The sequence below is a fragment of the Bos grunniens genome, chromosome 8 (genome assembly GCF_055505025.1).
Source record: "Bos grunniens cultivar Pamir isolate PY7600 chromosome 8, Bosgru_T2T1.0, whole genome shotgun sequence".
In the NCBI taxonomy this organism is placed as follows: Eukaryota; Metazoa; Chordata; class Mammalia; order Artiodactyla; family Bovidae; genus Bos; species Bos grunniens.
In genome coordinates, this window is record NC_141172.1 from 60,438,757 (window position 1) to 60,465,843 (window position 27,087).

Below are 27,087 nucleotides of genomic sequence, written 5' to 3' on the forward strand. Positions count from 1 at the left end.
CAGGAAACATGTTTAGGAATACATAATGCTCCTTGGTCTTTATCAGCTTACTGAATGTGTTCTATAATCCTTGGTCTTTATCAGCTTACTGAATGTGTTCTATAATCCTTGGTCTTTATCAACTTACTGAATGTGTTCTATAATCTGTCATCGGAAAGAACCTATGGATAGGCTTCAGGGGTCTGTAACTAGGTCTCTTAACAGAACCACTGACCTGGATCATCTGTCAGGCTTCATTTTCACCTTTAAAGGCTTTGCTTAAAATGCAAATTTCCTCTCTGACTCCCTCACAAACCTCGTTTTTTTTTCAAAACCCACAAGTAGTTTTTTGTTTGGCTTCCCAGAAATGATTTTAACAAAGTAAGATCTGGCTAGACTTGGAATCAGAGACCTTCATTATAGTGTTATCTATAGAACAATAAAAAACTACACATATCTAAAATATCCTATAACATGAAAATGAAATATTATACAACTATTGAATTTTTAATAGCAGTCACAAAATATATTACATGTTGTTTAATGTGGACAAAGTATACAATGGAGTGGTATATAGAGTATAATCCTGTAGTTCCAATTTGAAAACCATACATTCACATACAGTAGTTGAGAATGTAGGCCAAGTTAATCCATGCCTCAGTTTCTTCAACTAGAAAGTTAAATGTCTTTGCAGTTACTAAGTGAATTAATCCATGCAAAATACTTGGAACCAATAATTGTTAGCTGCTACATACTCACCCACTAAATAGTGGGATTACAGGTGGTTTTTGTTTGCTTTATATTTTTTTATGTATTCTGCATTTTCTTTGGTGAACATATTTTACTATCAGAAAATAGTTTTATCTTAATGCTCACTTCCACTTACAGAAGCTACACTCTAGCAAAGTAATAGTTAACATCAAATAAACCGTAACAGTAACTGTTAGTAAACTTTATTGTAAAAAAACAAAAAACTACATCATGGCTTCATGATTTTTCTCACCCATAAGAATCTGGGTGGCAACCAGTAACTTTTTTATAAAAATATTTTATTTAGCACTATAATAGACAATATGTACATTCACATCTTGTCTCCTGAAGATTTAATGTGGAATTCACCTGAGAAACCTTTTCCCCAGGAAACCCAGTCTCTTGGTTCAGCTGACCCATAAAAAAGCCCACATAGGTCTTCAGCTCTCTGCCAATCTGGAGAAGATTTGTTTTCTTTGATCTGCTGTCATGTGTTCACAAGCTTCTAAAATGTTTGCCAAAATCAGAGTCTGCTGAATGGTTTTTGCCTTAACCCATATTCTTCCATTCATTCCAAATACTATCTCCAGGGGGTAGAGTTTTCCCACTTCTTGTAGGATTTCGCAGTCTGGAGCTAACAGCCTGGTGAGGAAGGGAAAGAAAACAAAACTTTATTAAGTGACAGGGTGTGCCTTGACTTTACTTCAGGGGACTCCTTTTCTGGGCAGTTCTCCCCAGTCACTCAGAGCTCCACCAACATCATTGCAAAACAACAAGGCACATGAAAACATCTACTCCCCTTTTTCTTCCAAGAAGCTTTATAACTTACAGGTATACCAGAGGTCACAATGGTGGGCTATCCTCTAAAGAAACCAATCTCCCTATGCCACCAACTTCACAAAAAAACATATAAAGTTCTTCCTTCACATTGTCAGAGCACCTTAATTCTAGACTTAAGAACTGTAGCTTTTTTATTGTCTCTGGTGCTAAAAGAACACTTTAACCTTGTTTTCCTGACCATGTAAATTATTCTTAGGTATTAAATTCAATACTTGGAGGAGAGTGTTGACTCTTTCAAACCACAAAATGTTGCTTGGTTAATAACATGCTTCTTTAAATGTCCTGAACTAATTCTGCAAATCTGCAAAATAAGTAGCAAAGAGAGATATGGAAGATAGCTGCGAACCTCAGCTTTAGGAGTAAAGCCCTTTAACAGGGCATAGCTTTGGGTAGGTGAAGATCTAAACCTAACAAAGAGAATCTGCCTCTGGGAACTATTAAAAGAACAGTAAAGCAGGAGCCTTTTGTAAATGTCTGCATAAGTCTGAGGGTCACATCACTCTAGCTTAATTTGGCTCCCATTATAAGAGAAATATGATTTTGTATTAATAAAATACAGATAATAAATTGCATCTGTATTCAAGTAACTTAGAAGGGGGAACGCCAGTTTTCACATTTGGTCTGAGTATATATAAGGAACAACTGGCCTACCAGCAGAGAAGTCCAGATTCCATATCAATACAGAAACTATAATGACAAATATGTCTGAATTTTATCTATTCACATTGAGAGGATGGGGCTAAATGCAAATGCAAGAGTTTACAACTGTGCTAAAATGGATACTGATTTTTAACTTTGAAGAGATAACAGCCATTGTTATAGCCAAAGATTAGTCAGCTTTCTAAGAAGGTATAATATAAAAGACAACAGGCAAGCTGGAAAGCATCAGACTTACTTTCTAATTAAGCCCAAAGTGACTTTAAAAAGCAGACCATCCTGTCCAATCACACCCATTCCATTGGCTCGTCCACAGCTGTCAATACAGACCATCTCTGGTTCCATGTCTTTATTAGCAACCACAAATTGGCCGTAGATGAGATCTCCGACCTACAATGATAATTAAAAAACATCATTTCTTCTCAGCAAACTATGCTACAGGTGTTGCTATTGGCTGTTTTCAATAGGCGTCAATGCCAGTCATCTGCAATTCTGTGGTTAAATAACAGACTACACTCCAGGATTCTCACAGTCCTGCTGGAGTTGTGTCCTAAAAGAAGGCAAATTAAAGCATGTACCCTCACCCTTCCCTTCCCAGAAAATCCCCAGACTGGGAGCCTCAGCAAAGCCAGAGTGCCCACTGGGGTTACACTGTCAACTACAGTAGCCACTACTCACATGTAATTATTTAAACTTACATTTAATTAAAACGATGTACTTAAAATGCAGTTTTTCAGTTGCATTAGCCACATTTCAAATGCTCAATAGCCATGTGTGACTTAGTGGCTCCCATAATACTCAGTGCATATGTAAAACACTAGCATCACCACAGAGTTTTATTGCACAGCACTGCTTTAGGGAACTACACAAGCAACAACCCCTGGCATGCAAATTGTTCAAAGCAAACAGAACACTGGCAATTCATTGACTGTTCTCCATACAATAATTACTTTAAAAGCCTCAAGAGTTAAACTTCAAAATGACAAAAACTATGGAAATGAAGAAAAACTATGGTACTTGTTTCATTAAGTACCAACAACTGCTGGTTACTCAAGGAACTAGAGAGAACATGCTCTGCCTTTTAGAAGCATTTAGTTTCAGAGGGCAGTGGGGATATATATGTAAACAAACTTCATTCACAGCTGAATCCAGTAAGTAAGAAAAATGACTGAGAATTAGGGATGTTTTTACAGAGGGGTAGTGGTGCTCAGCCTGGGTCTTGAAAGACCAGAATGTGTTCCACAGGTTGAGAAGAGGATAAAGCAGTCCAGACAGAGGGAACAGCATTACAGGAGCAGGAGATTATGAATTGAGTGGTGCTCTTAAATAGTTCGGTGTAATTCAGGCAGGGCCACATGGAGATATAATTATGGATGAGGGAAGACCTCTGGAAATAGTAATATGTAGGCTTTGAAGAACTTTTTCTTTTGCAGAAAGGGGTATGAGAGGCTGTCAGCTCTTAAAAGCCTGGATGAAGGGGCAGAAGTGTACAGGTAGGATGTTACTAAGGAGGTCACTGACTTAAGTCCAGTCAAGAGACAGCCAAGGCCTGAACTTGCAAAGTGGACATAAAGGGGTGGACATGTGGCAAATCAGAGAGACTTGACACGAGGGATGAGTGAGAAAAGGCAAAGAAACCTCCAAATTTCTGGCTTGGATGGACAGGAAGAGTGTGGCCATGCTACCTGAAAAGCCCAAGTTGAAACTTGAAGTAGCAAGACTGCTTCTCTTGTCAGCTGCAAAATGGGATTGTTGGGAAACAGTGATGTAACTGAAACGGTGAGATACAAGTCCCAGGACCCACATCCAGGAAAGACGGATGAGTGATGTGGCAATTTCCACCACTGTTCCTTCCTTCCTCCCTAAGCCTCTGGCTTACTTCTTTGTCCAGTGTATATGGATGTAACAAACAACAGATACAACCTTTCAATTCAGCAGAGATGAAAACATCCCCCAACATAGCAAATGTAAACTAAGTATGTGGCTTTGGTCCCAGAGGTGGAGCATCTGAAAGAACTCTTGAAGCCTGGAGTGATTACAAAGATGCTCTAAGATCATCCAATAGCACTAGGAAAATCAGACAGTTCCGGTAGCCTTCTGGATATATGACTGTTTAGGAAATGGATATTTGCTACTTTTGAAACCAAAGGTCCTGTTGTTACCTGCACATTAGGTCTGTTTCTTTTAGTTGCACCTTCAAATGCCAAGTAAGACAGGGAAGCTGGCTCACTCCCTCCAACATCAACTTTGAATATGTCTCCAGACTTAGCTGTCACTATGCCAATCACATGGTCTCCTTTCACCGGGACATACTACAAAAAAATGAGATAACAACCATAAATGACAATCATTTTTAAGACATCTTCAACAAGTCCTCAGCGGTTATGTTTATCAGTTAAATATTTAGAAAATATTTTAAAACCCATGTTTACAAATCAATACAAACCTTACAACAAACCTAATCATGTCACTCTCCCTAAAAGAAAACCAATCACATGATAAAACTCTCAGATTTCCAGCTTCTAACAGTGTTCATTTAAGTCTGTATCATCTTATTTCTTCTGAATTCTTAATCGGAAACTCCCTAGCTTTTGTTTGCGAGAGTCCAGTGATACAGGGGTCCTCAACCAAGCAAGGCCATTCTGTTGTTAGTTTCTTCCTATGTGAAATTTCTTACTTATTCTAAGAGAAACTGAACTCCCTGTGACATCCACTCATTGAACTTGATTCTTTGGAACCCCGAAAGGCAAGTCTGTTGCTCCCTGACCTATGGGGTTTTGAAGACAATGACCACGTCTCACAGTCTTTATCCCCTTATGCGCCCTTATATTCCCAGGCTCGTTTCTTTACTGGTCGCCCATCTAGGGCCACGTTCCAGCTGTTCACGGTCCCTCTAAAGGAATTGCAGAAGTAAGCACAAGACTCTAGTGGCTCTTGGCTAGCCTTACCAGAGGAAGGCTCCAGGGCCCCTTCCGTGCTTCCGAAGAGTATCCTCGGCCTTCTCCCGGCCGGACAACCCCTCCGGAGTCCCAGCTTACCCGTTTCTGCTGCGAGTCCACCCAGTAAACGCCACCGCCGCTGCCACTGCCGGGCTCCTTGTGACGGAGCCGGCCGCACTTGGTGACCAGCAGTCGGTCGCCGCAGCGCCGCAAGCCTGGGCCGCACACCACGCGTCCCCGGGAGCGCGCTGCGGCGTTTAGGCGCAGCGGTCGCTCCCCTGCACCTCCTGGGCCGTCTCCGTCCTCCTGATCTGGCAGTAGCAGCTCCTCGCCCGGCAGCACCACTTGATCTAGCACCGTCCGCGCTGCCCGCGCCCTGCAGCCAGCCAGGGACTCCGCTGGAACACCCGCTGCTTCGGCCATCACGGGCGTCACTATACAGTTTCCGGCTTCCGGCTCCGCGACCAATCGCCAGCCCTCTCAAGACTTTACGTTTCCGGCAGCACAGACTTGTGGGACTTGAACCTGTTTTCCAAAGTCCGATCGCGCTGGGTCGGCGGGTTCCTTCATGATGGCTATGATTGTGTCATTAGCTGGCCGTGCATCCAGCAGTCTGTTCGCAGGTCCGCAGGAGAAACGCGTAGCTTGAGTCAGTCGCGGAGCCTCCTATCCCGGCGTCTGAGATGCACAGTGGGATATGAGACCTCGCCACCTTTCGTTTCGTGGAAACCTTGGGAACTGAGCAGGCCTTCGGGAGTTGGCTCTCTCTTCTGACTCTACCTTCAGAGGGACCACTAATCTTTTATCAGATAGAGTATTCAGTATTTTTTCTTTTCTTTTTTTTTTAGTTCTACCAGTTTATTGCTACCAACCCGTGACCCTCCACCCTCATGCACACATGCTCAGTCATGTAACCCCATGGACTGCAGCCTGCCAGGCTCCTCTGTCCATGGACTTTTCCAGGCAAGAATACTGGTCAGTATTTTCTTTTTCATAGGAAACTTTTATCTATTGACGTTGTGGAAGACCAGAGAAGAATAGAAAGAAAATGAAAAGCATTAGTTTTGCTCCCTGTTTGTCTTTCTGCCAGGCTGTCAGCTAGTTCTCCCTTTTTTTTTTTCTAGCGCAGGTCCTGGCACGAAATAAATAATACCTGGTGAATGAATGAATGAAAATGAATGTTGACATTTTGGTGTGCGTTTCCTTCCCCCTCCCCCTGAAAATATTTACATATCACATGCATATTTCCGTATAACTGAGTTTCCCCTCCACGGCCTGGGAAAATCAGTAACTGCAGTTAAATCTTTGCTACTGTTTTCCTTGGAGCACGCTTTAGTTGTCCAGATGAAGAGCAGCTGAATTGCAAATCAATAGCACATGGGGTCTGCCCTTCTGACTTCCAAGGCTCTCACTTGAAATCAGTTTTCTCTGTCAACTGGTACCTTCAATTAGCATTGGTCAGATTATCCAGTAGGAGTCGGAACTCCTGGGGACTTGGGAGGGCGTGGCCCTGACCAATGGCTTTTAGCTGTCTTCTATTTCTACTGCTCAACTCTTTGAGGTATCTGCTTCCAACCTGAGTCTTTAGATTTTTAGGATTTTAGACCATCTCTAACATCTTCACAATTTTATAAGACGCTGGTGAATCAACTAAATACAATGAAGTGAAAGTGAAAGTCGCTCAGTCGTATCAGACTCTTTGGGCCCCACGGACTATACAGTCCATAGAATTCTCCAGGCCAGAATACTTGAGTGGGTAATCTTTCCCATCTCCAGCAGATCTTCCCGACCCAGGGATCGAACCCAGATCTCCTGCATTGCAGGTGAATTCTTTACCAGCTGAGCCACAAGGGAAGCCCCAAATACAATAATAGAGGCCAACTGAAATGTAACTGGTTTTGCGACAGATTATTTCAAGAGCTGTTCTTGTTTGGCTACCTTTGCAGAAGGGATGGCGTAAATAAGTTTTTCTCTCCTCCCCACTCCAACCCAGTTCCAGAGGGCCTGCATGGAGCAGGTATTCAGTGACCAAGACTACCTCTATCGCAGCTGGCCTAAGGCCATGCTGTACGGTACTCAATGACCTCAGGTCATTGACAGAGAGAGAGAGGCCAGACAGAGAGGTCAGGAAATGATCCTTGGATTGTCTCTCACGCACCTTCACGTCAATAGAGGAGCCTCTGTCAGAAACGTGGCCCAAATCTGGCTGAGGAGGTCTACCAAGGGCAGTTCGGGCAGGTGTGTCCGCACGTGGGTGTTGGTCTGGTACATTGCCAAGTCCACAGTGGCAAGCATAGGTGTGGAAAAGAACAGTCACCTGAGACCGGAAGCTCAGGTTTGGAGGGCGGGTCGAAGGCCCCTGGAGGGCGGTGCCCTGCGCGACACGCCCAGAGGGCGGAGCACGCTAGACGCATCCTGGTCCGTGCGCCGCGTGCTGCCATGTCGGTTCTCTGCCGTCTCGGCGTCGTGCAGCCGGCGGTGAGTAAGCGCACGTGGCCGTGGCCGGCGCGGCTGGCAGGCCCAGGGGTGCTGAGGTCTACCCGCCTGAGAGGGTGGAAACCGAGACCGCAGCCAAGTGTGCGGAGCCCGGCTCAGAGCTGCGCACCCGGACTAAGGGGGCGCGGGTGGTGTGGGGGCTCGTTGAGAAGTTCGCTTTTAGAATGGCGCATGCAGCCTTTTTTGGGTATGAAAGTGGCCGCTGCCATTGGGGAATGAAGAGGAGGCGGGGGCCCGTGCGGTCGATGGCGCGCCCTTGGGGTCTTCCGGGCTTATTTACCAGGGTGAATTAGGCCGGCTACTTGTTTGCCGGACTTGCGGGCCTGGAGCCTGTGCAGCAGGAGTGGTACCGCCCTCGATTGCCTTTGGGACATACCCCCGCATTCCTTAGCGTTTCCTTCGAGAAAATAACCACATTGCCCTTCGGAAAAGTTGGTCCAGACCGTGGCCTTCTGAACTCTTTCCCAGAACTTCCTGTTTAGAAATCTTTGCTACTTGAGAAGCTGGAAAAGTGCTATCTCATGGTTACTTTTCTTTGTTGACTGGTGAAGTTGGGCGTTTTTGGCACTTTCAGTCAAGACTAGTTGAGCTTGTGCTCTGGACCAGGAATTGAGCTGGGCAGTGAGCCCGGAAACCAGCTGAATCTGGTCCCTGCCCTGGGGGAGATGACTGTCACCACACGGAAATACCAAGTGTAACTGACTATAACAACCTGATTTGTGTGTCAGCCCCGAGAGTACAAAAGATGAAATGATTACCTCTATGTCGGAGGAAGGTGGGAGTCAGAATAAATGTCCATAAAGAAGTAGAATTTGAATGAATCTTTAAATTAGTTTAGTTAACAGGTTTCTAAAAATGATGAATGAACTGCATGCTAATTTATATACAAAAATTAATAGGAAAAGAATCCATGGAAGTGTTAATATTTTTATTCAAGTGAAGAATTTAAATGAAATGCTCACAATTATCACTACACAAGTGAGAATCTGTTTGGTATAAACATTTTTAATCACAAATGATCATGGCTTGTGAAAACTAAAGAGAGCTTTAAAGGGTTTAAGAATAGCAGGTATAAGGAACAGCCATTACTCCTAGTACTTAGTTCACCTAAGCAAACTCTCTTCACTGGCCTGGCCTGATTGAGACCTTGTTGTATAGGACATTGTTATGGCTTGTTAAATGGCAGGAAGTCATTAGAAATCTGTGCCAGACTTCCCTGGTGATTCAGTGATTAAGAATCCACCTTGCAATGCAAGGGACACCTAGTTAAATCCCTGGTCCTGGAATGTCCCACATGCTGCGGAGCAACTAAGCCCATGCACCACAACTGCTGAGCCAGTGCTCTAGAGCCCCATGAGCTGCAACTACAAAGCCCACATGCCATGTGGAGCCCATGCTCCACAAGAGAAGCCACCACAATCAGAAGCCTGAACTCTCCACGACTAGAGAAAGCTCACATGCAGCAATGAAGACCCACCACAGCCAATAAAGAAATAAATCTGTGCCAGTGGAACTTGCTGGAAATCAACCCTTCAGAACTTGCTGGCATTTCTAGGATGCGAGGGAAAGCTACTCCTGGGGAGGTGTTTCTTGGAAGCATCTGTTATAAAACTGCCTAATTGCATGCTAGGGGAAACTGCTGACTGCTGGGTGATTGCACCCACCAAACCAAACAGGAGCTGATGCTGCAGAAGCTGTGGTATTGCAGGAATATGCCAGAGAGCACAGTGGAACTACCAACCAAATCTCATTCCTTCTGCAGTGCTTCTGCAGGGTATTCTGCCTACAAAGGTTGTCTTCATGATAGATAGCAAAGGAAAAATGTTTTAAAGGCCCAGATCCATTTTCTCAGAGCAGGCAGTGAAGGGTGATTTTAGAGCTGAGTGGCAATACATTGATAACTGGCCTGGAGTCTCATGAGAGGTTTTATCATCAGTAATAGCAGTAAGATAGAGTCTGCCTGGGCCCAGATGGCTTCACTGATGAGTTCTGCCAAATATTTAAAGAATTAATAGCCATTAATACAAACTCTACCCCAAAAATAGAAGAGGAGGAAACATAGCCTAATTCATTTTATGAAGCCAATATTACCCTAATATCAAAGTGAAAGGTATCACAAGAAAAGAAAATCATAGATCAGTATTCCTTATCAATATAAACACAAAAATACTAGCAAACTGAATACAGTAACCTACAAAAAAGGTTACATACCATGACTAAATGGTATTTATCCCAGGAATACCTGCTCTTTTAACATCTGAAATCAATCAATATAATACACCGTATCAATAAAATAAAATCCACATTATCATCTCAGTACATGGATGAAAAGCATATGGAAAAGTCCAGCATCCTGTTATGATAAAAAAACAATAAACTGGAATTAGAAAGGAACCATTTAAACCTAATAAAGAACATTTATGGAAAAACCCACAGCTAACATCATAATTAATGGTGAAAGAATGAAAGCTTTCTTTCAAGAACAAGGGTCAAGAGCAAGACCAGGAAGTCTGCTCTCTTCACTTCTATTCAACGTTGTATTCAAGATTCTATCCTGGGCAGTTTGGCAAGAAAAATTAAAGGTATCTAGATTGGAAAGAAAGAAGTAAAACTTGCAGGTGCTATGATCTGGTATATATAAAATTCTAAGGAATCTGTTTTACAATAGGAAAGAGAATTAAACATTTGGGAATAAATTTAATGAAAGAAATAACCTTAAAACCTTGGGAACTACAAAACACTGTTGAAAGAAATTAAAGATCTAAATAAATGGAAAGGTACCCTCATGTTCATGGATCAGATGAATTAGTGATAAACAGATTTAAAGCAGTCCCTGTCAAAATCTCTGTCTTCATTGCAAAATTTGATAAATGGATCCTCAAACTTAGATAGAAATGCAAGGGACCTAGAGAAGCACCAAAGCCTCCCCCCAAAAAACTGAAAAAGAATGAATTTGGAGGATTTATACTTCTGTTTTCAAGATTTACTACAAAGCTTACAGTAATTAAGATAGCCAGAGGCATAAGCATAGATGTAGATCAGCAGAATACAATTGAGAATACAGAAGTAAACCCTCACAATTGTGGTCAATTGGTTTTTGACAAGGGTGCCAAGACGATTCATTGGGGGAAGAAAAATCTTCCAGTACTATTGTCCCAAGTAGTGTTGGAACAACTGGGTATCTACAGGCAAAAGAAAGATGCTGCATCTGTCTCTACTGAAACTACCAAATTTATGCACACCCCTGGGATGCAGAAACTGGTATATTAAAGTCGTCACATGAAGGAGTTTCTATACCTGTGAAGGAGTTTTATACCAGAAAGAGCCCCATTGCCTTACTCTTGTCAGATAATTCTCTAGCTTAATTAATATTTTATGTCACATATGCCTGCAGGAACTACTTAGTTTACTTTTGCTCTAGGCTAAAAACAATATATTTGAGGAAAAACATGGTTCCCACCCTTGAAAATGTGTGTCTCACTTCTAATTTCCCTTTAAATAATGTAGGTGATGAGTTTTAAAAGTCTACATGGTTTTCAAAGGAAAAAAACAGTGGTGGTTGCCAGGGGTAGGGGGAAGGGGAGTTAAAGAGTTTCAGTATGGGAAGATGAGAAAAGTTCCTCTAGTCCCTATCCCAAGAGGCAACCACCCCTTCTTCTGTACACTTAGGTCAGACTCTAGGCATTACTTCGTTATCGGAGTCTTAAAACAACTATGGCAAAAACAAAACTATGGCAGGGTACAGAAGTTTGCTCTTCTTCCATTCTGGCAAAACCTTTTCCAAATCTCACTCTAAAACTAAACATGATATTTTATACCCCCCATACATGCAGGATTTTAAAACTGCTATACAGACTATAAATTTCATGCACTTCAAATATACAATTAAGTTAGTTTTAGTAAATGTATTAGTAGTGCAACCATCACCAAAATCCAGGTTTAGATCACCTCTGATGCTGCTAAGTCACTTCAGTCGTGTCCGATTCTGTGTGACCCCATAGACAGCAGCCTACCAGGCTCCCCCGTCCCTGGGATTCTCCAGGCAAGAACACTGGAGTGGGTTGCCATTTCCTTCTCCAATGCATGAAAGTGAAAAGTGAAAGTGAAGTCGCTTAGTTGTGTCCAACCCTCAGTCACCCCATGGACTACAGCCTACCAGGCTCCTCCATCCATGGGATTTTCCAGGCAAGAGTACTGGAGTGGGGTGCCATTGCCTTCTCCTCAGTCACCCTAAAAAGATCCCTCATGTCCATTTGTGATCAACATCTGTCCTACCCCAGTTCCACACAGCCACTAACCCACTTTCTGTCTCTCTAGCCTTTTCTGGACACTTTACATAGATGGAATCATACAGCATGTAGTTTCTTTGTGTCTGGGTTTTTTTCACTTAGCATGATGTTATTTAGGTTCATCTGTGTTTGTAGAATGTATTAGTAGTTCATTGCTTTTTATTTCTGAATAGTATTCTACTGGGTTTGTCAAAAAGATTGTTCAGGTTTTTCTGTCATATCTTATGGAAAAATCCAAATAAACTTCTTTGCCAACCCAGTATTTCATGGATACACTACATTTTGTTTATCTGTTTACAAGTTGAAGGCCATTGGGGTTGTTTTCACTTTTTGACTCTAATGAATAATACTGTTAGCATTTGCATACAAGTCTTTGTGGATGTATAAGTTCATTTCTCTAGGATAGAGTACTTACGATAGGAATTGCTGGGCTTGTGATAAACTTATATTTAACTTTTTAAGAAACTGCCAAACTTTTCTAATGATGCTGTAGCATTTTACATTTCTCCCACCAGTATATAAAGGTCCTAGTTTCTCCACATCCTCACTAACACTTGTTATTGTCTTTTTTATTAAAGTGGGTATGAAGTACTAATTCATTGTGGTTTTATTTTTAATTTTCCAAATAAGTAATAATGTTGAGCACCTTTTCATGTACTAAATGACCATTTGTATGACTAATCTGGTGAAATGTCTATTCACATCTTTTACCCACTATTAAAATGTGTTATTTGCTTTCTTATTGAATTATAAAATATTTAAAAATATATTTTGGGTACAGATCCCTTATCAAGTATATAATTTGCAAATATTTTTTACTGGTCTGTGGATTGTCTTTTCATCTTTGTAATGGTGTCTTTTGAAGCATGTTTTAAATTTTGATGATATCCAGTGTACCGATTTTTTCTTTTTGGATTGTGCTGTACTGGTTCAAAATCAGGAAAGGAGTATGTCAAGGCTGTATATTGTCACCCTGCTTATTTAACTTACATGCAGAGTACATCATGTGAAATGCCAGGGTGGATGAAGCACAAGCTGGAATCAAGATTGCCGGGAGAAATATCAATAACCTCAGATATGCAGAGGACACCACCCTTATGGCAGAAAGCAAAGAAGAACTAAAGAACCTCTTGATGAAAGTGAAAGAGGAGAGTGAAAAAGTTGGCTTAAAACTCAACATTCAGAAAACTAAGATCATGGCATCTGGTCCCATCACTTCATGGCAAATAGATGGGGAAACAATGGAAACAGTGAGAGACTTAATTTTGGGGGGCTCCAAAATCACTGCAGATGGTGACTGCAGCCATGAAATGAAAAGATGCTTGCTCCTTGGAAGAAAAGCTATGACCAACCTAGATAGCATATTAAAAAGCAGAGACATTACTTTACCAGCAAAGGTCTGTCTAGTCAAAGCTATGGTTTTTCCAGTAGTCATGTATGGATGTGAGAGTTGGACTGTAAAGAAAGCTGAGTGCTGAAGAATTGATGGTTTTGAACTGTGTTTTGGAAAAGACTCTTGAGAGTATTTGGACTGCAGAGAGATCAAATCAGTCCATCCTAAAGGATATCAGTCCTGAATATTCATTGTAAGGACTGATGCTGAAGCTGAAACTCCAATACTTTGGCCACCTGATGTAAAGAACCAACTCACTGGAAAAGACCCTGATGCTGGGAAAGATTGAAGGCAGGAGGAGAAGGGGACAACAGAGGATGAGATGGCTGGATGGCATCACTGATGCAATGGACATGAGTTTGAGTAGGCTCTGGGAGTTGGTGATGGACAGGGAGGCCTGGCATGCTGCTGTCCATGGGGTTGCAAAGAGTCAGACACGACTGAGTGAACTGAACTGAACTACACTGGTAGTGGAATCCTGATGCTGGGAAAGGTTGAAGGCAGAAGAATAAGGCTGTGGCAGAGGATGAAATGGTTAGCATCGTCAACTCAATGGATGTGAATTTGAGCAAAATCCGGGAGATAGCGAAGGACGGGGAGCCTGGCGTGCTGCAGTCCATGGGGTCACAAAAAGTCAAGAAACAACTTAGCGACTGACCAGCAACAACAAAATGGAACCCAGTCTCTATATTTTAGAATCATGAAGTATCTGATATTTTTACAGAATTAAAGTTTTAACCTATAGTTCACCAATAACAGCTGTCATTTTACACTCATCTAATGTCAAGTACTGTGCCTGTGTACATACCTCAGATGGTTTCATCAGTTGGCTTTTTACATTAGAAAATGTAAGCTAACATTTTACAGACTTTTTAAAAATATGTGTTTGTCCTACAGGTTTTTAAAAAATAATTAATTATCGTTTTAAATTTGTTTTATTATGGAAGATTCCAAACATAAAAGTTGGCAGACTACTATAGTGAACTTCCATGTAGCCAAAATAGAACCCCAGTGGCCACCAGTCCTGCCACATCTGTACTCATGGGAAAAACAATTGAGTCAACAGTTAATAATCAGGCAATTTTACTTGAAAATTTCTGATGAGCCAATCCAGAACACCCAGTATGAGTTCAAAGATTGGAAAGAATAATATCACCTTTACGTTGTTTTTATTTCAGTGTAGTATCAAGCTGGCAAACAAGCAGGGCAAAGAGTCAAGGACATAGAATCACAGAATCAAGGACATAGCTGCCCCCTCCCCACTTCCACAGAGAAGTGTGCACAGTTCAGAGGTGACTGTTCCAGGTGAAAAGTCCAGCATCTGGGGCTTAGTGCCCTGAGAAACTGGAAGATGGAGGTGGCTGTGTTTTCTGATTTTACCCGCAATCACAGGAGGTGCTTCCTTGCTGTGCTAGGTATGCTAGGTGCATAGTCCTGTGTCCTATTTCTTGCTGCATCATCAAGCAGACAGCAGGTCTTATTTTGAACTTCAACTTCCAGCTTCTCTTGAAAAAGTTGTGACAGTGCTGATCCTGAACTCATTCATGGTAGCTGAGGTCTGGTGTGCCCCAGTGGAGGAATATACAGTGGTGACATTTAAAGTTCAGAGGACAGTACCTGTAAAGCTCCTGCCAATAAGCCTGGTGAAGTACTAATGGAAGTTGTTCTTTTAAAATAGTATTCTGGTTATCCAAGGTTCAGAATGAAAATTTTGAAAGTGTTTAAGGGAATAGGTCCCTTACAGTCCATGGGGTCACAAAGAGTCGAACACTACTGAGTGACTGCACATTCACATTCATTCATTCAAGGGAATAGGAGGACAAGACCTGACATTTATAGATTAGTTTGGATTTAGGGACTAAAAAAAAAAAGTAGTAGTTGTCCTTGGCAATGAGCTTGTATATACAACACAGCACAAAGATTATAAGCGTGGACATGGGAGGTAGGCTGCCTGGGGTTGAATCCTGCTCTGTGACTTGTAGGCTCTTGTGACTTATCCTTCCTGTGCCTATTTTGAGATGGCACAGAGAATGAGAAATGTTTTCTCATTTCTAAAATGAGAACAAGAACAGTGCCGACATATCTTGAAATAATATATAGATAAAGCAGCCAGAATATTAGGCATGTATTAAGCATTTTATGAGTGTTTACTTTTTGTTTATTTTTGAAATAAGCTTATGTGATAGGAGCTCTTTACTTCTGATTCCCTTGTTTTCTTTGGGTTAGAGAAGGTTCATCGATTGAGAAGACATGTTTGCTTTCTCTTTCTTGTCATTGTGATTTTTCTTGGCAATGCGTAAGTCCTGTCTCAAGTATTGTAAAAGTAGGCATCGTGTTACGTGTGAACTGAAACTGAGAGGTCATTGGGTACCTCAGAGGACCTCTGCAGCCAGACCCTGGGAACTGTGTCATGAACAAGTCTCAGTTGCTCTCAGTCCTACCTCTTTTTGTCTGTCTGCATCTCCTCCTACCACCAGTGTTCTTCCTGACCCTCTATCCTGAGTCTTTTCTCCCTCTCATAGCTGCCGTTTACTCCTGATTTTTCTCTTGCTCCTTTGGTGCATAACTGACCAGCATGACCTCAGTGGCCTGGCTTTACCTCATGACTTTTCAGCTCCGGCTCTCATTGCCAGCTAGCTCACTCCTGATTTCCCAGTTCAGATCCCAAAGAGTATGAATCTATGTGGGCAGAGCTTTTTGTCCTAGTAGCCTCATGGAGCAGTGGCCAGTCTGTGGCCTGGATACTCAGATACTTGCTCCACCCTAGCTAATGGGTAGGGAAAACTAAGGTAGAAAAGCTACAGAGTTTCACAGCCTAGGCCTTCCCCTTTAGTAGGATGTATATGCTGGCACATAGGTGAGGTGTCAGATGTGAAAGGCAGGCAGGTAGGCTGCTACATACAGTAGATAGAACCCATCAGGGGTCCCCAGAGGATGTGAAGTTGCTAAGTTGCTTCCGTTGTGTCTGACTCTGTGCAACACCATGGACTGTAGCGTGCCAGGCTCCTCTGTCTATGGGATTCTCCAGGCAAGAATACTGGAGTGGGTTGCCATTTTCTTTTCCAGGGAATCTTCCTGACCTAGGGATCAGACCTTAAGTCTCCTGTATTGGCAGGTGGGTTCTGTGAAGGGAGCTGTCCAGATCTTTTCTGTGGGTCTCATACTGAATATATAGGCAAATGTCAATTGATAGATCCATAATGTACCCAATATACTTTAATCACACCTTTATTTTAAACCTGTAACACTTTATTTAATACACAATATTTACTAAGTGCAAGGCTCTGTTTTAAGAGCTTTGTGTGTATTAACTCATTAAATCCTCATAACAGCTCTATGAGTTGGTATTATTATAATTCATACTTTATAGATGAAGAAATGGAGGGACAGAGAAGTAGTGTGCCTCTGGTTACATAGCACATAAGTAGCAGAGTCAAGATTTGGACCCAGGCAGTTAGGCTTCAGACAGCCCTATATTATACTATCTTTCACAGTTGGATTACTGACCAGACTGAGTTTTCTAGGAAAGCATAATCTTGTTTTCTTGCACCCATTTTAGAACCTTGTATGGTAAAATGCATGAAGAGGCTACCCATTAACAGAAGAGCTAAATAGACATTTCTCCAAAGAAGACATACAGATGGTCAATAGGCATATGAGAAGATGCTCAAAATCTCTAATTATTAGAGAAATGCAAATCAAAACTCTAGTGAGGTACCATCTCACACCAGTCAGATTGGCCATCATTAAAAGGTCTACAAATAGCAAATGCAGAGAGGATGAGGAGAAAAGGGAACCCTCCTACACTGTTGGTGGGAATGTAAGTTGGGGCAGTCACTGTGGAAAATAGCATGGAGATCCTTAGAAAACTAAATATAGAATTACCATATGTTTGAGCAATCCCACTCCTGGGATTATCTGGGATATCCAGATAAAAGTGTAATTCAAAAAAATACATGCATCCTTATGTTTATAGTAGCACTCTTCACAGTAGCCAAGATGTGGGAATGTCCATTGAGAGGTGAATGGATAAAGAAGATGTGGTACATATATACAATGGAATACTACTCAGTTGTTATAAAGAATAATGCCATTGGCAGCAACTAGAGATTATCATTCTAAGTGAAGAAAGTCAGAAAGAGAAGACAAATACCGTATGATATCACTTATATGGGAATCTAAAATATGACACAAATGAACCCATCTAGAAACAGAATCATGGACATGAGAACAGACTGGTGGGTGCCATGGGGAAGGGGGTTGAGGGAGGGATGCAGTGGGAAGCTGCAGTTAGTAGATGCAAACTTTTATATATAGAAAGGATAAACAACAAGGTCCTACTGTATAGTACAGGGAACTATATTCAGTATGTTATCATATACCATAATGGAAAAGTATTAAAAAGTGTGTACATATATATATATGTATGTATACATGTATGTGTGTATTACTGAATCACTTTGCTGTTCAGCTGTAATTATCCCAACATTGTAAATCAACTATAATTTTTTTAATGTAAAAAAAATAAAGAGGTTGCCCTTTTAGGTTTATGTTGCTTTTTCTCAGTTTTCATTTAGAATAAATGTAAAGTTTTTAGTTTTCTATATTTTTTAGTTAGATTCTTTTTTAAGAGACAGGATTGTAAAGTGAGAATAATGAAGACTTTGGAGTCAGATAGACCTGAATTTTATCTCTGTGTGACGTAATCCATCTGATCCTTAGATTTCATATCTGTAAAGTACAGGATTGCTGGGAGTTTGGGGGAGTGTATGCAGAAAACCTGACACATACTAGGTGCTCATTATATGACAGTTATTGTCATTGCTGTTGGCAGCAGATGATATATATAAATCCTGGCCATCATTTGGTAGTCTTAAAAGGCTTCAGAAAGTCTTCATGGTGTTGAAGAACCCCAGGAGGTTTTATTGTTATTAGGTGGTATCTGAGCTGGGCTTTAAGGCAAGCATTGTAGATATGTTATTTGGACTATCATGCCCTCAATATCCTCTTCTCATGTCAGACATTATCAATGGATTACAGCATTATTTCTTGTTGAGCTCAGAATCCATTTCATGATTGCTCAAGAATTGGTTGTAGTTAATGGGAATTGACCCCGGAGGTACCATTTTTTCTTTAAGTCCAGATATACAAACAAGCTATCCAAGCCATTCCTTTAGTAGCCCATTCCAATCTTGTCTTTGTTTCCTTTCAGTCTCTTCTTCGCCTTGTGACCAATAAATTTTGGAAGAAGTTGCCTCTGGTGACCCTGAACTTGCGCCTTTATGAATCTCAGCAGCAGGAAGAGAAGTGCAAACCCATCAGCCGTTACCCCATTCCCTACAAAAAGGACCTGCCTTTTGACATTTTAGAGCTCATGGAGGAGATAGAAAAGAAGGTGAGACATTTGCCTCATGCAGAGAGCCACAGCCAGTGCAGACCTTTGTTTGCTGGAGTGTAATCCCTGGAACTGGTTGCCGCGGTCTGCCCAAGTTCCCACTGTGCATGAGCCCTTCCTTTGGGGTTCCCAGTCAGAAGAACATGCACTTTTTCCTCTTGTCTTAGGCACACCATTTTAAGTTCTGGAACTCTGTCACTCAGTTCTCTGCCCACTGTGACCTGTAGCTCCCTTTAGCGCCATAATATGGTGTGGAGATAGAACCATGAGATACGTGCCAGATACTTCAGTAAATGTGAGAGGTACCTTGATCTTCCTGCAATTATGTATTGAAAAATTAGAAAAATAAGCAAAAATTTCAAAAATAAAAATTCCACCAAAGTCAGTCACTTGTAGCACTTCTTCCCTATTTTTTTAAAATAAATATACATGTAACTCTTTTAATGAGATCATGTTAACATGAACACTTTACTGGGTTAAAACATCATGTTTAATGGCTGCATGATATAGCACTGTATAATAGGGATGTTTTAATTTATTTCAGCAATCTCCCAATCTTGGATATTTGTGACTTGTAACATGTTTATACAGATATCTTTTTGAACATCCCAGAATTATTTCTTGAGGATACTTTTTATTATTTAAAATTTCTTATTTATTTGTTTTTGGCTGTGCTGGGTTTTGTGTTGCTGCATGTGGACTTTCTCTAGTTGGGGTGAGCAGGAGCTAAGTATGCAGCCTTCTCATTGCAGTGGCTTCTCTTGTTGTGGAACAGGGGCTCTAGGTGTGCAGGCTTCAGTAGTTGTACACAGGCTTAGTTGCCCTGAGGCCTGTGGGATCTTTTATGACCAGGGATCGAACCTGTGTCCCCTGCATTGGCAGACAGATTCTTAACCACTGGACCACCAGGGAAGTCCAAGGGTACTCTTTAAAGTTGATGGTTTATATTGTCAAATTATAAAACCCTTGTCTGAATGCAGACATTTACTCTAAACTTTGTTTTTGAAACTTGGTGCTGAAACTTTGTGGATTTTTTTTCCAGACAGAATCTTGTATGTAAATCCATTTATAAGTATATAGAAACCCAGCTGCTCTGGTGGGAAAGGTTTGGAGCCCCCAGCCTCTCTCTCAGTACCTGTCTGTACCTCCTCACATCATCACCTCTTCCCTAGCTCCTGCCTCAGCAGACATAAATGGTTCTTTTACCATGTCTTCTAGATCAGTAATGAACTTTAGCTTCTATTATCAGTTAGAGTGCTTTCAGCTATAGATAACAGAAAATCCAATTCAGTTGATATAACAGCAAGGACAATTCAGTGTCTTGTATTAACAGTAGGTCCAGACACAGGGTGATTTCTGGATTGTTAATCCAGTTGCTCAGTGATATCAAGGATCAAGTTCTTTGCCTTTTTTAGCTCTGACTTCCTTGATATGAGAACTGTGTGCTCAGACTTGTGACCTCCTGGTTCCTGGGTATAACAGCAGCAAACATTACGTCCTTGCATAGCTCCTAGAATGGATGTGGAGGTCACACCCTTTTCTCATATTCCTTTTGGGGAGAGAAGTCTCCCAGCTGATTTCCCTTCATTTCTCATTTGGCATAATGGTGTCACATGCCCATTCCTAGGCCAATCACTGACAAGTAGAATAGAATCACTATAATTGGTTTAGATCAATCAGGATTCACCCAGTGAGGTTGGGGAAGGGTTTAACCTTCCCTGGAGCCCATGGCAATCTGATATCTGAACAATGTCCAGTATCCACTGTCAAGGGAAGAGGAAAGAAATGGCTACTGGGAAGCAGTCAATAGTTTTCTGCCATAGCATCCCATTGGAAAACATACTGAGGGACTTCCCTGGTGGTCCAGTGGCTAAGACTGTACTCCCAACGCACAGGGCCTGGGTTCCATCCCTGGTCAGGGAACTAGATCCCACATGCTACAACTAAGAGTTCACGTGCCACAACTAAAGATCCTGTGTGCTGCAACTAAGACATTGAGCCACAGCCAAGATCAGAGATTCCATGTGCCACAAAGACCCAGAGCAACCAAATAAATAAGTAAATAAATATCTTTTTTTAAAAAAGAAAAGAAAACCCAATGTCAAAATTGCAAACATGCCTCTTAGATTTGGTTTGGCTTGTGCAAGTCAGTCAACCTCTCTGGGCCTTAGTTTCCTTATCTGTAAACTGGGATAATGATCCTTGCCTTACCTACCTTAGAGAGTTGTAGAGAAGAAAAAATGAGATTGGATGTATGAAAGAACTTTACAGAACTTTACTAATATCAAGGCTTGTTACTGATTTAATTCTTAGAAATAAATGAGCACCATCAGCCCCTCTGTGAAAAGGGAGGTAATAAGTATAGCCTAAATTCTAAGAAATATCATTTAGTTTACATACAACTCTCTAAATTTTATAAAATGCCTTACTAAAAAGAAATTACATATGCCTTTAGAAGTAACCCTTATAATCCCCTAAAACGTGAAAGGACGTGTGGGTTGTGCTTTGACACAAGGCTGTGGCCTTCTTAAGACTGCATCTGGCATTCAGCAGACAGTATGGGAACTACCAGTTACTATTTGCCAATCCTGTTCTTAGTTGTCATTTTACATTTCCCTGTTTCTCTCCTTCCCTGCAGACAGGATTTTTACCAAATGTATTTAAAGTGTTGTCTCACCGGCCATTGGAATTCAGAGCCTTCTTTGCTTATTACAATGTGATCTGTAACAAGAAAACAGGTAAGTGGGGGGCACGGGGGAAGTGCTAAGTCATTTTTAGATAAGATCCAGGTGCCTGCTTGCTAGAGTTCATTCCCACATAGTCCCAGATTACTCTGGAGCTAGGGAGAAGCTCAGAAGGACTGGAGCTGGCAGAGACATTGTCTGGATTCTGACACTGAGGTCTGAATGTTACTTGATGGTTATAGGTATAGAACGGAAATAAGTTAGATAATAACTCTGGCTCGACTTTCTTTGTGCTCAAAGGCCCTCTCTGGCTCCCTACAACACCCTGGATAAAGTTCAAGGACTTTAGACCAGTAATCATGGATTTCTTGCTTAGGATTCAGGTTAGGCTGCTGTTGCTCAGACCAAAGACACATTGATTTAAACAAGGTATTTTTCTCTCTGTCTCTCCTGTAGTCTCACATGAGCTTCTGAGGGGCAGTGTAGTGTTGTTTGCTATCTGGAATTGCCCTTGCTTACATGCTTATGTGGATTTACCACTACTACCTGCAGAAAAAGAAAGAAGGGTATGTGTAGACACATATCCCTTCCTTTATGGTCATGACATGGAAGCCACACCCATCAGTTCCATTTACCTCCCATTGGCTAGACTTGCCTCACATCTAGCTGCAAGGGAGGCTCTCTGGCCATGTGCCCAGATAAAACTAAGGGATTTTATTATTAAAGGAAGAGTGAGCAGCAGAGATGGGAGGCAGCCTGTCACCATGACTCTCTATGGCTTGACAGCAGCCTGCCTCCCAGCCTCATTTCCTTCAGCCTCTCTTCATGTTCTGTCCATTCAAGTCAAAGTGAACTGTGAATTATGCTTTACTCTCCAAAGCACTCCAGTCTCATGATATCTCTCCTTTTTAACTTGGATCACACTTTACTCTGCCTCTGGGCTGCCTTGTCTCCTATCCATGCTTTGTGAATCTGAACTTTCCATCAAAGTCCATCTCACCTGCCTTCACTTATGAGGGACTCTTTCTCCTCTGACCTCCCACAGCCTCCCTCATTTGTCCTTTTCCAGTGGCATGCAGAGTGCTGTCTGCTGTATCTTCCACAACTGCCTCAGCCTCTCCATCCTAGAGGGAAGAGATAGGTCCTGTGTTCAGATCTGATTCTGCCATAAATCATGATGTGAGCTTCAACAGAGTACTTAAATGTCTCAGTGCTTTGGTTTTCTAACTAGTAAAATGGTATTAATACCTCCTCTACAGAGCTGTTGTGAAGATTATCTAAAGTTCCCAGATGGTACCAGGTACCAAAGTGGACTCTCCCCTTCTCTGCCTTTCTCTACCTAGAGGTAGCATGGCCCCTGAGGTTGGAAAATGTCTTTTTTTTTTTTTTTAACCTTCTTTTCAAAAAGTGTCTAGTACCTGATGGGCCTCAGAAAATACTTTTTTTTTTTTTTTAAGAAAATACTTCTTGAACTAGTAATTCATTCACGTATTTTCTGAGCAACTATTATCTGTTAAGCATTCCTCTAGGTATACAGTGGTGAACGAATCAGAAAAATGCATAGATTTTCAAGTATATTCCAGAGAGGAGAAAACAGTGAACAACTTAAAAGAACAAGTTGACTTCAGAAAGTGTTAAGTATTGTGAAGAAAATAAAAAAGGTTAGCTCATAGCACAGGACTGGGAATGAATAAGTGAGCAGATAGGTGGGCAACTTGCTAAAATATGGCTGAGCCTGTTTAGGTTCCTCTGAGCTGCTCTCCAGGCTTACGGCAGCTCTTCTCTCTTCTCCCTCCCCAGGCCAGCTCAGCAGAGCTGACAAGGAACTCATCATTTTGGTGACCAGCCTGGCCAACAGGTGCTCATATAGCGTGGTTGTCCACAGTGCCCTGTACAGGGTCTTTTCGAAGAACCCAGTGCTCTCTGACCAGGTGAGTGCCCACCTCCCCATGACAGTTTCCCATTCCTGTGCCCACCTGCTTCTGTGTGCACGTGATGTTTGGGACAAAGGGATAGCTAAGCTCTAGCCTTGTGCCAGACCTGACATTCTCTTAAATGCACACAACTCCCTAAGTTGAACCTTATTATAACCCTTTTACCTTTGAGGTTCAGACCTGGAATTAATGTGGGGTGCACAACTAGAATGGCAGAGTCCACTTTCAAAGTTTACACTCTCTCTGCTACATTGTATAGTATGCATTTTCCAGTATGAATTTAGTCTATGCGTGCATGTCCAGTTGCTTCAGTCGTGTCTGACTTTTTGTGACTCTGTGGACTGTAGCCCAGCACGCTCCTCAGTCCACGGAATTCTCCAGGCAAGACTACTGGAATGGGATGCCATGCCCTCCTCCAGGGGATCTTCGCGACCAGGGATTGAACCTGCATCTCCTGCATTACAGGCAGATTATTTACTGTCTGAGCCACCAGGGAAGCCCTTGTGAGTTTAGTCTATCCACTAGTTATTCCTAATGGGCTCTAAACAGTTTTTTTTTTAATTAATTTATTTTAATTGGAGGCTAATTACTTTACAGTATTGTAGTGGTTTTTGCCATACATTGACATGAATCAGCCATGGGTGTACATGTGTTCCCCATCCTGAACCCCCCCTCCCATCTCCCTCCCCATCCCATCCTTCAGGATCATCCTGGTACACTGGCCCTGAGCACCCTGTCTCATGCATTGAACCTGGACTGGTGATTTAAGATTTCTTTTACTTCGTACAGCTGGCCCCAAGCTTGGGCTTGTCAGTCTCCCATTCTGGAACTGCCCCTACTTGCTCTTTCCCACCAAGACTGGTTGTAAAATGGGTCTCAACCCCCCAGCCAGCAGCTTACTCTTGTTTCATCCAGAGTCAGGCTGTTTGAATGTCAGAGGTCGTGCTAATTCTTCCCAGAGAAATGAACCGAGGATAAAGACACAGTAAACATGGGTTTGTCACCAAGCTTACAAAACCCTGCTCATCCCTACAGTGAAATTCCTGATCATCTGAGCCAGATGTTTCTTCAGAAACAGATGTTTCTGTTCTATGCATTTATTCCTGAGGGAGAGTCATCAGTCTTTTCTAATCCTCCAACCTTCCTTCCTGACCCCACCTGAGTGGAGACCTTGAAAATTGTTCCAAGGGCCTCTGTTGCCAGCCAAAAGCTAAACAAGACAGGTATATCATCACCTTTGCCCTTCTCAGAGCCGCCTGCTTATTCACCAGAACTGTGCTCATCCAGGACCAGTCTCAAACATAGTCTCCCTAATGATCATAGGATGTACTATCACACCATTTGCTCAACTGTTCTTCCGATTTTTAGGTAGTTTGTGTGTGTTAGTGTGTCCGACTCTTTGTGATCCCATGGGCTGTAGCTCACCAGACTCCTCTGTTCATGGAATTTTCCAGGCAAGAAAACTGGAGTGGGCTGCCATTCTCTTCTCCTGACCCAGGGATTGAAACTCAGGTCTCCTGCATTGCAGGCAGATTCTTTACTGTCTGAGCCACCAGGGAAACCCCAGGTCATTAATGGTTTCCAGTATTTTGCTTTAGTAAGGGTAATGATTATCAGTATAGTCACTGGAATCAAATATACTTGGATTCATATCCCAGCTCTGCCACTCTAGCTGTGTGACCTTGGGAAAGTGTGTGAACTCTTTGAGCTTCAGTTTCTTTGCCAGTAAAATTGGGAGTGACTAATAAAAAACATTACTTCCTAGGATTTTTATAAGAATTAAATGAGATAATGAATATGAAGCATTGAGCACATTCTTAGCACATAGTCATTGCTTAAGTATCAGCTATTAATTTTGCAAATTAATAGCTGATACTTAAATGGGGATAAAGGGATAATTATCTGAGCTTCACTTTTCTCATACAAAAAGGTTGATATTTGCAGGCCCTTATGTATTAGGAGTCTCTGAATCTTGGTTCCGAGGTTTTTGATGCTATGGGTGTTTAGAGGAGAAAAAAGTACTTGCAGTTGGAGTGAGCAAAGATTTCCTGGCAGAGCTAGAGTTCCAGGTTTGCATTATATTGAACTTGACCAAGATACTTCCTGTCTGTAAAGTTTATTTTGGCCTCACTTCACCTCTTTACTTTGACTTAGGTTTTTTCATTAATGCTTCTTTTGTTAGGCCATGTGTTTTATTGGCTATGTTGTGATGGACAGAGATTCTGCCTCTGTGTGTTTTCTTACAGGTCTGTATCAACTGGAGAAAGTCTGACCTCCCTGCCCGGGAAAAGGCAATGCTGGAATTTGCACTTGCTATTTCCCAAGCTGATGACATAACAGATGACCATTTCAAAAAGCTCGAGGTGCATGGCTTCAACCAGGAAGATGCCTGGGATATAGCTGCAATTTCAGCTTTTTATGCCATGTCCAACCGCCTTGCTCATTTTGTCAATCTTGTTCCCAACAAAGAATTCTATTTGATGGGCAGAACCAATGATGTCAAAGACATCAGGAGTGAACCTGCTGCTCCTGAAATATAAAAGCCTGAACAGAAAGGCCAGTGTTTACATTCCTAGCACATTTCATTATAAGACACCAGTTGGGAAATAATTTTTAAAAAAATGTTTAGTCAACGGATAGGGAAGAAAGTAAACAAATTTGTTCTCTGCCTCCTTAATGAGATTGATGCTAAAAGGACATGTGATGGATATCACATGTGCTTTTGCTTGCTTTTTTTTTTTTTTTTTTACTTTTGTTGTGATTGGAAAGGCACATCGGGATTAGAAAAGAGTATTGGGGCAAAGGATTTCAGAAGATGCTTCAGGCATTTCTATTGAATTGATATCTGTGAATTTCAGCAGTTGAAGTTGAACATTTTTTAGTTTTTTAAAAAATAGCATTGCATAGAAATTAGTCTATAGACTGCAGTTTGAAATAGATTTCTTGTTAACACAGTGGTATTTAAGGGCTCTGAAAGGCAGGTAAATAGAAGCATGCATAGAGTTGTTCTGTCTTTAATGCCTTCTCTGGTAACCTCTAGTGATTTTTATTTTTTTGACAGAGGTTTTAAAATAATGGTGAAACATTTTAAGTAGAAGTGTAAGAAAAAAACCCCAAACCTAATATTGCTAAATGGTTACCACAACCACTACTTTAGATTTGTGGGTATCTTAACTTTTCAGAAATCATTTTCGCTATCTAACTTTTACACGTACATGCAAACCTACAAAATGTTTTTGTTTCCATTGGATTTCTTTAGATTCTCTAAGTTGCCAATGAACAGTTCTTAATCAGTTTGGGAGCAATAGTGAGTTAATTTTGAATTGCCTGAACTGTGAAACCTGATTATCTTGAGACAGCACAACTCTTGTTGCAGAGCTCTGTTGGAATTATATCTTAAATACTTTGTAATATGTAACCTTTTAACATTGAGTTTTGAGGGAAGGAGGCAGACAAAGGAAAGAAAGTTGAGTTTTATTTTACTTACTGAGCAAGTTAATAATGTTGGTGAATATCATGGTCAAAGTTTTGTAGACCAAAGAAATTTTAGCCATTGGCCATAACTTGGAATCAAGCAGAGGACCTTTAATAAATATTTGTTGCAGTCAGAAGTTGTGGGTCACTAAGGGACATTATTTGTTAATCATAAAACAGACCTCTAACCCTTACACAAGGAATATCTCCAGAAGAATGCCTCCCTTGATCTTCTCTGAACACCAGACACTTGCTTC

The 27,087-nt window shown here is 41.5% G+C and overlaps 2 protein-coding genes across 3 annotated transcripts; one reads left to right on the forward strand and one right to left on the reverse strand.

The window, feature by feature from the left end:
* Positions 1-916: 916 nt before the first annotated feature.
* On the reverse strand, positions 917-5,603 carry EXOSC3 (exosome component 3). Its single transcript, XM_086415960.1, has 4 exons — positions 5,265-5,603; positions 4,389-4,538; positions 2,465-2,616; positions 917-1,371 (listed from the first exon to the last, which is right to left on the reverse strand). The coding sequence occupies exons 1-4, from the start codon at positions 5,586-5,588 to the stop codon at positions 1,170-1,172; spliced, it is 828 nt and encodes a 275-aa protein (XP_086272086.1). The 5' UTR covers positions 5,589-5,603; the 3' UTR covers positions 917-1,169.
* On the forward strand, positions 5,381-26,967 carry LOC147367189 (uncharacterized). Of its 2 annotated transcripts, none has more exons than XM_086415961.1 (5): positions 5,381-6,140; positions 18,556-18,738; positions 21,377-21,476; positions 23,223-23,353; positions 25,603-26,967. In XM_086415961.1, exons 1-5 carry the CDS (start codon positions 6,084-6,086, stop codon positions 25,894-25,896), a joined length of 765 nt encoding a protein of 254 aa, XP_086272087.1. In that variant the 5' UTR covers positions 5,381-6,083; the 3' UTR covers positions 25,897-26,967. The 2 variants fall into 2 exon arrangements, with proteins under 2 accessions (XP_086272087.1, XP_086272088.1); XM_086415962.1 differs by lacking the exon at positions 5,381-6,140 and adding an exon at positions 7,356-7,643.
* The last annotated feature ends 120 nt before the right edge of the window (positions 26,968-27,087 follow it).